Raw genomic sequence first — 11,418 nt, forward strand, 5'->3', positions numbered from 1 at the left:
TGAGGAGACGTTTTGAAATCATATTCTGCAAAAAATTTAGGTTCCTAAGTTAATAGGGGACTGAAAACACATTAAAACTGTCCTCAGACTAGTTGGGGGTTTTTTTACGCAGTTCAGGGTCTGTACAGATTTCTTGCAATTGTTTTTTACACATTGGAAAGAGTGTCAACACAGATGTGTTGCATCACTAGCACAAACAGACAGGAGTATAAAGGTCCTGCAAGAGTCCTGTTTGTCATTCAGGACAAGGACCTGGCATGGCTCCCCTGATAAACAGTTTCGCTCTGGCTCTTCTGACTGTCCAGTCTATTTTCAACCCTGATATACCCTGTGAGAAAATCACAAAGCCTCTGGTGCTGGATGGCAACTACAGCTCAGTAAGTGTAATATTTGGCTTTAACATGCATATATCAGTAACATTTAAAACATTTAACTTGTGTTTTTTTGTTTGTTTGTTTGTTTGTTGTTGTTTTTTTAAGGAAACCTAAACCTTCAATTCCTAAAGAACCTAAACTTTCACTGAAATTCTGCCGTGAATGTTCCATTGAGATCTATTTTTGACTAGTAACATTCATTTAAAATATAATTCTGCGAATGTATCAATGATCAAACAGTAGCATTGATGTGTATCTAGCATCCACTGTTGGTCTAACCATGTGGATAGGTCATTGTCTAATGTCTATTTGATGACGGATTAAAGTCCATAATTTAAAAAAAAATGTAAGCAATCGGTCCATTTAAAGTCAGCCATTTGGGGTCCATATACACTTGAACGTCTTGTATACAACCATTTCGAAAGACCTATCATTGCTGGAAGCAAGTGTCACATGACATGAGACTCTCTTACTCGTGTAATTGGTATTAATATACTTAATATTTGGATTAGGTGCATGACGGCATCTTGTTTATAATTTATATGGCTGTATGTGCATTAAATCTATTCTATGCATTAAATTCTATATAACTGTCATACATTCCCTTTATACCTTTTCCTCCTGTTTTGATTTCATACGAGTATGTGCAACACTTCAGAGTTTGTCAGAGTCAAAGATTTCTAAATGTTCATGTTCGTATGCTAATTTATTTCATATTTTAGATCATGGGGAAGTGGATCATGGTTGAAAGCGTATCTGAAGGTATGGTGGGAATGGTGCTACAGACGATGGAGTCACACTGGATGGAGATCTCACCTGGTACAAAAAACGATACCGTCCTTTTGAGACAAGCAATCAGGTTATGAGCCTCCCTATCGTTTGAATATCTTTTACTTGCTATTTCCAGGTGGAATATTCATATCCATATTTACACTCTCTTATACGAACTGGAGAACCAGATATTTTCAACTTAGAAACCAAATACAGGTATTAACTGCTAAATACCAATGCGTGGATCTCGCTTATCCCGGAGTAGTATATTAAAACAAGTAAGCAGTATGAAATGTAGGTGACTGTGGTCACAGATTCTTGTAGGATAGCTGGGAAACATATTTGGGTATGCTGTTAGAGGAAAATAATCAACAACGGGGTGGTGTGATGTCGCTGTTACCAAAAGTTGATCCTGTTCCAATAACAGCATCCTGAAGTGTTTTATTCCACTTATACCACAGCAATATGTCAATGATTACTATTTTTATTGAAGAAAACCATGCATTTATCCATTTGTTCCTGTTATATTAGGCTATACACACACACACACACACACACACAATATGATATATATATACCTTCATTAATCAAAAACAAGATTAGCTTTCCATTATGTGTCTCTGTGAATGAGCTGTTACTATATTATATAGAACAAGCACTGTGATGTGAATTACAGCCAGCACTACTGTCCGAGCTGCTATTCTAGAAAATTAATCAACACCTTCTGACCATGAGACTCGAGAATTCGAGGACTCGAGAATGGGCTATAAAACTATATACGATTTCTCTTTAAACTCTTATATGGGTATTTTTTACACTGCTATTGTTCTGTAGTAGCCTGAATAGTTTCACTGCAATGTTTTAGTCCTTATTCTTTCATGTTTGTTCCTTTTCCTCTGCAGTATAGAGAAAGAATGTACGCTTAGAGATCCCCAGGAATTCCCTCTTCAAAAAAGTGCTGTGTATGACCCTGGTAAGTCCTAAATAATCCCCTGATCCATGCTATGACCAGCAAATGAAACACTATTTTCTTTTTTGTCTTTTTATTTTCATAACATTTTTATATGCATATTGACAGTCAGTGATGGAATTATCCAGAACTACTTATTACCATCCTGTTCCAACTGTCTCACTGGATACTTCAGACTCGATAATGAAGACTACCCCACCAGAGTACTTCTGCTGTTCTGTAAGTCACTTTTTTTCTTTAGGTCTTGATGTACATTCCCATAACGGTCTCTTCCTACAACTTAACTACAGTTGAGGTCATACGTTTACGTACGCCTTGCAGAATCGGCAAAATACTAATCTTTTTATATATATATATATATATATATATATATATATATATATAAAAGAGGGATAATAAAAATTGCATTTTATAAACAGATGTTTACATATAGTCCACAAGACTTGATAATAACTGAATTTACACAAATGAACCAGTTCAAAAGTTTACACACTCTCGATTCTTAATACCTTTATCTTTAAACAAAATAATAACAGTTCAGTTATTATTGTGTCTTGTAGACTATATGTAAACATCTAAAATCTGGGGTGTGTAAACTTATGACCTCTACTGTATATTTGGCCTAGAAGTGTATGCAATCTAGGTATTTATATATATATATATATATATGTAGTATATATATATACTAGCAATATAGGTATTTATTTTTCTGCTGAATAATATCAAATCATCCGTGCTGATATATCATTGGGATTGTCTGGTTGATGTCATTTGTGAATAAGCCACAAAGTGGCACTGCACACACACACACACACACACACACACACACACACACACACGCACAACCTACTACACCGCTTCATAGAAGACACCGCACCCTTAACAACTGACTCTGAATCAGTGCTTAATTAGTCTTACAGATTTCTTTAGTCTTACATCGCTTAAATCTCGACCGCACCATCATGTCATGAGCTTATCCATGTAAGGAATACAACACAATGGGGCATGCTTTTAGAAGAAAATAATGAGTGACAGGGTGACGTGATACAGCAAGAACAGGAAGTTGATTATTTGGAATGAAATATACAGTTTTCATTCATTCATTAATGATGCATCAAACATTGAATCCATTTATAGCTACATCAAATGATCTGGAACGTCTATGCGACAAGTTCATTATCACTTACGTTACAGCAGCTATAAAGAGTCGTACTGTCAGAACTAATCAATACCTTATTATTGGCTTAAACTCTGTAAAGTGTGTTTCTAAAGTGTATTTCATCTCGTAGCTAAGGAACGCACAGTTTCAAAAAGAACAAGGAAACTGTACCGAAAGCAGGTCAAGTGTATGGGATTTCATGACCCATATTTTACCGTCTACGACGCGGAATCAGGTCAGTATGAGTGTTGTATAGTATACGCTATATATATATATATAAAAGAATCATCTAGCAAAATCTTATATGATGACAGTAAATGGCTAATAATCCTTTACTCCATGTAGTTTATACGGTTGGTTTAAAAGTCCAATAATTTCCGCAGGTCCATGGAAACACCTTGTTTTACTACAGCAGAAATTATACAGTTGCGGTCGGAAGTTTGCACACCCCTTGCGGAATCTGTTAAATCTTAATACTTTTAACAAAATAAGACGGATCATAAAAATCAAATGTTGTTGTTTATTTAGTCCTGCCCTGAATAAGCTATTTCACATAACAGATGGTTACATATAGTCCACAAGACTTGATAATAACTGAATTTACACAAATGAACCAGTTCAAAAGTTTACACACGTTCGATTCTTAATACCGTGTGTCGTTACCCGGATGATCGACGACGTGATGTGTTTACGTTTTGTGATAGTTGACGAGTCCCTTGTTTGTCCTGAGTAGTTAAACCGCCCGCTGTTCTTCAGGAAAATCCTCCAGGTCCGGCACTTTCTTTACTTTTCCAGCATCTTCTGCTTATTTGACCGCTTTCCTTTAAACAGCGACTATATGATGTCGAGATCCGTCTTTTCAAACCGAGGACGACTGAGGGACTCGTCTCATACACGACTATGGGGGGGGGGGGGTAAACTTTTGAACAGGATGATCGGTGTAAATTGTTATTATTTTGTCTTCTGGGAGACATCTAACTTATCTTAGGCTATTTAGCGTCTGAAGGGCAGTTCTAATTGAAAAAAAAATACAATTTCCGACCGCAACTGTATAGCTCATACTGAAAAATCCAGGCGCTTAATTGTATTACACAAACACAGAAATAAATCCATGGGTTTTAAGAGATACTTTGTGTATTTGTGTTTTTTGCAGAATTGTGTCCGGTGGAAGAATGAAAACAGTTCTCATCGCCACGTTACAGTGATTCTTTCTATCGATATCAATTCCTGTCTGTTTTGATCTGTTCAACCTGATTAATGTGTGTTAGAAATAAAGTGCTCAGAAATCTGTACACCCGAACCCGATTCAAATATATTATACTGTCAGATTAACTTTCACAGATTGGGATTAGCACCTCTACTGTCTGATTAACACGTATTGTGTTGACTTATCTGTTCTTGTTGAAATAAAGTGCATTCACTCTGTCTTGGGGGATTTTAGACTAGCTAGTTCTTCCTTTTGGACCCTGGGGTTGGCTAGTAATTCTAATTAAATGCATTTTTTTGCTAATTCTATGCTACATTCTGTGTTAATTGTATGCTTAAAACAACAACAAACCAAAAAATACCTTTTAAGTTCAACCCTATTACTTATTTTAACAGGGAATTTCAGCCAGTGTTGACAAAGACACGTTGTTAAAACACCAGAGCTTAATGACACCACAAGCATGAAACCACACTTACATTAAATGTGTGTGTATATATATATATATATATATACATACACACACACACACACACACACACACACACACATATATATATATATATATATATATATATATATATATATATATATATATATATATATAAAAAAAATAGACTTTTTGGACATCCTACCTGATTTTATTGTCTTTTTAGTCATCTTTTTACGTCTAAAGCACCTACAAATTGCCTGAGGTACGAAACGTGCTATATCAATAAACTTTGCCTTGCCTAATAATAAATGTTATATATGTACATATATATATGTGTGTGTGTGTGTATATGTGTGTGTGTGTGTGTGTATACATATATATATATATATATATATATATATATATATATATATATATATATATATATATAAAATAGACTTTTTGGACATCCTACCTGATTTTATTGTCTTTTTAGTCATCTTTTTACGTCTAAAGCACCTACAAATTGCCTGAGGTACGAAACATGCTATATCAATAAACTTTGCCTTGCCTAATAATAAATGTTATATATATATATATATATATATATATATATATATATATATATATATGTGTGTGTGTGTGTGTGTGTGTGTGTGTGTGTGTGTGTATATACATATATATATATATATATATATATATATATTCATATATATATGTATGTGTTCGTCTGTGTGTGTGTATATATATGTGTGTGTGTATATATATATATATAATGTGTGTGTGTGTGTGTGTATATATATATATATATGTGTGTGTGTGTGTGTGTGTATAAATCCCTTTGGTTTAAAAGTGTTTACTTTTGGTTTGTAAAGTGTTGTGTATCAGGGCATGTGTCCTTAGCGCTATGCTGACATCATAGTACAGGTGGAAAGGGTGGAGCTTCTCTTGTCTCTCTTCTCTTCTCATACTGAGTGAAGTCTGACAGAGCAGGACGGACACCAAGTTCTCACACCCACATCATCATCTCCTCAGACTGAACTTCTCTGGAGATGACAGCACGTCGGAGTTGTTGTCTCTGAACACCCCTCCTGAACCGAAATGACCAGAAGTCACGCCTGTTCACGGGGAACTTTCGTTTTTCTGAGCGGATTTTAACGCGTCCGGGTCCAGATCAGATCACATCAGATCAGATCAGATCAGATCACCTGTTCGGGCTGGGATGAGATGCTATGAGAGATTCTTCATTCTCACAGGTCTGCTGTGTGTAGGGCTTCTAATCTTCACCTCCTGGCATGCCACAAACGACGGTAGGCGCGCGCACGTTCTGTTTATTATGTATGTTTCTCCAGGATCATTAACTAACACGTCATAACACTCCGGCACGCGACCCCGCGTCTATTCATTCCCATGTCGCGTCACGCGCTCTATGAACTACTGCATGAAAGATGTAGGAAAGTTAGTCCAAAAACCATACTAACCATTAAAGAGTTGCCTAACTCCTCTAAACTCATCCAGAATAACTCCAAAGTATTACAACACACACACACACACACACACACACACCATTCATTGAACCATGTTAGATGGCACTGTGTTGGATATTAAATGCTTCACAGTATGAGCACACTGTAGTACAATCTACTGTGTGTGAGATTTTAGGCATAGCCTTTCATGACTCTATGAACTTGTGGAAGTGAAAGCCTAGCTGTGTCTGTAAGAGGAAGTGTCTGTATAATGTTTCTTCACTTTAGGCTCTCTGGATGAAGCTCTGAAGCTCCAGACCCAAAGCTAGACAAGTTTGAAAGATCTTCCAAGCCAACTCATGGGCGCATCTAGCAACGTTACAGCCTTTAAACCTCATAATAATTTATTTGACCACTGGTAGCCTATGTACTGTATATCCTGGGTGGCCTAGTGTAGCCTACTATATAGTAGAGCTAGTCGTCCAGTACGCTATGTAGGTAGTGCTTTATATGTCCGATACTCCAGCACGCCATAAATCAACGTACTCAATATAACCTAGTGCATTGTACAGTATATCCAGTTGTCCAACAGCCTAGTTAGTGTGCTAGACAGTAATATGTCCAAAAAGTCTATTATACAACAGTTATTTCCAGTCCACATATTCGAGTTCGAAGAGTGCTGATATTCAGTGCAGCAGCACCTGGACATTTCACTGTTTGTATGTTCGAAAAAAATTCCAAATCGAGCAATAGTTCGTTACGCTGGAACCATTATTACACTTAGTACGTACATCGTGTCAGTCAGAGTGTGTGTCGGCATGGCAACACGCAACACTCTATCCAGCTGGGGCTTCTTTGCGAACTATTGGTCGGATTGGTGGGATCAGACCAGACGGGCTAGCCTTCACTGTTCGTGTGCATCAGTTGCGGAGTAAAGCCTGGAACAGTACATCCCAAAAATTCCTCTTATACCACAGGAATTTGACAACAATAGCGATTGTTTATTTCGTGAAGAATGAAGAATGACATCACACTTTATCACCCGTTTATAGATACATTTAATATTGTGGAACATCCATTAAACAAGTAGATGCCCACGACCTGTGCATCAGTGACGCTGTCTCTGTCTCCGGTTCACCGCTTGTCCTTCCTCGGATCGCTGTTCGTATGTCCTCACCACTGCGTACCAGAAACACCCCACAAGACCTGCCGTTTTGTAGACGCTCCGACCCGGTCGTCTGACCATCACAATCCGGCCCTTGTAAAAGTCACTCAGATCCTTACGCTCGCCCATTTTTCCTGCTTCCATCACATCGACTTTGAGAACTGACGGATCACTTCCTCCCTCATAAATACACCCCACCCCTCGACAGGTGCCACTGTAACGAGACAATCAAAAAGTTATTCACGTCACCTGTCAGTGGTTTTAATATTACGGCTGACTGCTGTATATTACAATATAGCCCATTCTGTCTGTGTTTAGAAATATATTAGTAACATATTGCAGTATTTTCTGTTTCCGTGATTGATCTGGCGCTCACTGAGAACTTGTTATAGTAAAAGCGTGTGTGTATGACTTTTGTACCTTTAGTTAGAAGATTGAATCGTCATAAATAAAAAGACATAATTGTAGAGGAGCCTTTATTTATTTATTTATTTTTTCTCCCATTACGTCTATTGTCGTATCTCTGAAAGTATGTTTACGAGGTCCGTGTCTTGCATCAGGTTATAACTGATTACGTGATCCGCTCTGTGTCTGTGTGTTAGCGATCCGAAGGGGGGAAGTGGTAACTCATAACTGACATGGAGGTGATAAGTTAAATTATTGCGCAACGGTTCAGCATGTTTAAATCCCCTGCAATGCTGATATGAAAATAAAGGCTTATCTGTTAACACATCCGACTCCGTCACTGTCGCTGTGCCTGAATTCTGGCAAACAGCCCCAAAAAAAAAAGAAAAACAATTTTACACACTCCAGCTTCAGGAAAGCATTCGTATATTGGTGTGTGAGCTCGTGTGGTGGATAGTGCTTATGTTCAAGTGTGTTATTCCGCCTTTCGACGCAGTATTTCGCTAGTATTTGGCTGGTGTTACATGTCTTGATGTTTTAGGGTTAAAAGGACTTTGTAGACTTTAAATTTGTAAAAAAAAAAAAAAATTGAAAAAATAAAAAATTCAATCAGAATTGCCATGCATTCCTTTCCATCCTTTTGCTGTACTCCATTAAACTTTAGCTTGGGCTTCTTGTAAATGGCTATAAAAAGATATCAGTCCCTCCGTCATTCATGACCCGTCAGTGTGAACTAAAGCAAACATTCGTGCTTTTATATGATCTGATTCTGTGTGGTCACATGGCATATTCACACGACACATTAAGCAATTCAGGATGCAAGCCTGCGTAAATTTTTCGTCTGATCTACTGACAGTGTAATGTGTACTTTTATAAGGAAATAATTACCGTCCCATCCATGATTGTTGACATGTTGAGATCTGGGGACTCTTTCAACACGGTATTTCTTCAAACGAAAGGGTTTTCATGTGTGCAGTTCATAGGCCTGAAAGAAACAGCAGCTGAGAGATTCCTGGAAGATAATAATGAAATAACATGCAGTATTTCTTGAAAGGATGACTAAAGGATTTAGTAAATTCTCAATAACTGCACAAAGTACTATTGCTTAGAAAATGTTTTTGTGAGAAGGAGTTTTTCAGGGGAAAGGGCTGGGGAACACTGGGGACAACTGGGGAACTTTTTAAAGACCAGACCTGCCTGGTGAAATTCAGTTTCGAAAATAAATTTGCATTTGCAATTTGCAAATAATTTGAATTCGCCTAAACAAATTTGCCACACCCACCAGCAGGATGTACAGGAAAAAAAATACGACTTTGTGTTGTTCATACTGCTTCAGCGTGTACTTTTTTTTTCTGTCATTACATTTGGGTTTTGGCCTACAGATGGACACATAACACCCAGGTCTGTGTCAAAACCCAAGTTTTTTTTGTTGTTTTTTTTTTCTCCAGTACATTTTAATCAAAAATGGATTATTGGTATTCAGGTCAGGAGATCACGAGTTTGAATCCCGATGATGCTACAGCCATCGGTGGCTGGGACGCAATGAAGCAAAATTGGGCGTGTTGTCCGGGTGGGAAGGGTGTTATTCTCTCTACTGGTCGATTGTGCATATCTGTGAGCTCATACACTGTATGTGTTGGAGGGTAGATAGGTCTTTCCTCCGAGTGTGTTACACTACCATGTGACGCAAGAGCAGGTCGAAAAGATGCTGTGGTTGGCTTCACATCTCTCGAAGGAAGTGTGTGTTAGCCTTCACCCTCCCTGGTTGGTAGCCGTTGTGTGATAGGGAAGAGTGTGGCAGGGAATTGGCAGGTGACCGAATTGAGAACAAAATATGGGGGGAAAAAAACACGATTATTGCACATATAATTGGTCGCCCAACTGGTCCAGCTTTCCCAGTTGTCCCTCTGGGGACTTCCTCGGTCGTTACAGGGGGTCTGTGCGTCCTTAAACCTAGTCTGAAATGACATTTTATGAATAAATGTAGACATTTTAGGCTGTTAATATGATATACTGTAGTGTTTTTTGTTTTGTTTTGTTTTTTTTTTATTTGAGGCTAATGTTAGCTACCTGCTGTTAAGCTAGCATACCCAGATGATATAGAGATTGTAAAGTGAAAACATTAACACTTTCTCCGGGAGAAACCTCAGTCTATCTATGGCACCAAAGTGTCCTACAATGCCTTTTTTAAATAAATAATAATAATAAAAAAAAGAATACTATTACTTCTATAGAAAATGTCATAGTTCTGCATTTTTTTTTTTGCCATGCATTTAAAACAGTACAGAGAATGTGGACACTTCAACTCTTGTCCTACAAGAGTTGAAATGAACTGTTGTTATATGACATAGGACATGACAGAACTAAACGTATTCTGGTTTTATGGCCTAGATAACGCATATGAACAATTCCACAAGGTCTACTGGAGGCTATTAAAAGCTGAGCAGCATGGAGAGGAATTGTCATACAAACTGATTCAAATGTTGGAGAAACTAAAGGAACTAAACAACACTCGTGCTAATCTGACTATCTCCAACTCCTCAAGGAACGCCTTGGGTAACTCCTCGGGTAAGTATGATCTCTCAGAAGGACAGCAATACCTGCTCACGCTCACTCCATCACTCACTCAGCGTCTGTCTCTTTCACTTCCAGCTAGACACTTTTTCCAGCTAGACGCTCTCCTGTACCTGCCCCACCTCAGAGAGAGCGACGATAGCCTACGGCCGAGAGTTCACCTGGGACAGGGGCGCAGCGGAGGTCAGTTTCTTTCTCAAGTTGAATTCCTTCAGTTACTGTCTGAGAGATAGAGCGGTCTGAGGACAAATAAATACCTGTGTACCTTAAGCTGACTTTACACTGTAGGATTTTTGCTAGATTTTGAGTCTTTTCTCGTGAGCGGAGATCAATAAGATTAAATTAGATTTAGATCAGGGGTGTCCAATCTTATCCGCAAAGGGCCGTTGTTGGTGCGTTCCAATCAAGCAGCATTCCACAAGATCAGTTGATCTTGGCTTTCGATAGACTCTTGTGGACTTACTGAGATTACTGCTTTAGATTACAATCTCCAAAGCTACAACGGTCGTCTGTGCGCTATCAAACGAAGAATGACATAGGATGACACGAAACTCACAGGAGAGCTACAAATAGCGTAACAGTGATGGCGAAACGTAAACAAAACAAGCTAATGAAGCATAAAATATCCATATTACCTCAGGCTATCTTGAAGAACGTTTGTGTTTATACGAGGCCGGTTAATGATGTAACCAGAACATAGTCATTTTTCTCTAATCACACAAGCACCACTACACAGTCTGCTATAGAATTTAGTCTAACTGGGATCGTCGTAATCATCGTTAAAGAGTCCGCAGATTGCGTACAGCCTAAATCGAGGAGGCTGGAGTCAGTTCCTGATCGTGAACAAACCGACTCCAGGATCAAGATTATTCTGAAACCGTCTCAGGCGTGGTAAAAAAGCATCGGTTTGTTGCCATG

At 38.2% G+C, this 11,418-nt stretch overlaps 2 protein-coding genes and 2 long non-coding RNA genes across 8 annotated transcripts in view; 3 read left to right on the forward strand and 1 right to left on the reverse strand.

The window, feature by feature from the left end:
• Positions 1-220: 220 nt before the first annotated feature.
• Positions 221-4,699, forward strand: LOC128611931 (uncharacterized). The gene is made up of 6 exons (XM_053631811.1): positions 221-377; positions 1,097-1,233; positions 2,048-2,118; positions 2,224-2,334; positions 3,405-3,509; positions 4,428-4,699. Exons 1-6 carry the CDS (start codon positions 258-260, stop codon positions 4,448-4,450), a joined length of 567 nt encoding a protein of 188 aa, XP_053487786.1. The 5' UTR covers positions 221-257; the 3' UTR covers positions 4,451-4,699.
• A 1,070-nt stretch (positions 4,700-5,769) lies between these two features.
• Positions 5,770-11,418, forward strand: part of zgc:154054 (Alpha-1,3-mannosyl-glycoprotein 4-beta-N-acetylglucosaminyltransferase B-like) — a 32,953-nt gene continuing 27,304 nt past the window's right edge. For all 5 annotated transcript variants that reach the window (XR_008386643.1, XR_008386644.1, XM_053631813.1 and 2 more), the window contains exons 1-3: positions 5,770-6,200; positions 10,318-10,494; positions 10,579-10,683. Coding sequence is in view for 3 of the 5 variants with exons in the window: in XM_053631813.1 (XP_053487788.1) it covers positions 6,113-6,200; positions 10,318-10,494; positions 10,579-10,683 (370 nt within the window). In the remaining 2 variants the exon portion in view is untranslated. The remainder of the gene's footprint in view (positions 6,201-10,317; positions 10,495-10,578; positions 10,684-11,418) is intronic.
• LOC128611934 (uncharacterized) lies at positions 6,577-8,535 on the forward strand. Its single transcript, XR_008386645.1, has 2 exons — positions 6,577-7,302; positions 7,409-8,535. It is a non-coding gene; the product is annotated as an uncharacterized LOC128611934 (long non-coding RNA).
• LOC128611935 (uncharacterized) lies at positions 7,398-8,804 on the reverse strand. The gene is made up of 2 exons (XR_008386646.1): positions 7,942-8,804; positions 7,398-7,735 (listed from the first exon to the last, which is right to left on the reverse strand). It is a non-coding gene; the product is annotated as an uncharacterized LOC128611935 (long non-coding RNA).

Source organism: Ictalurus furcatus, chromosome 8 (genome assembly GCF_023375685.1).
Source record: "Ictalurus furcatus strain D&B chromosome 8, Billie_1.0, whole genome shotgun sequence".
Lineage (NCBI taxonomy): Eukaryota > Metazoa > Chordata > Actinopteri > Siluriformes > Ictaluridae > Ictalurus > Ictalurus furcatus.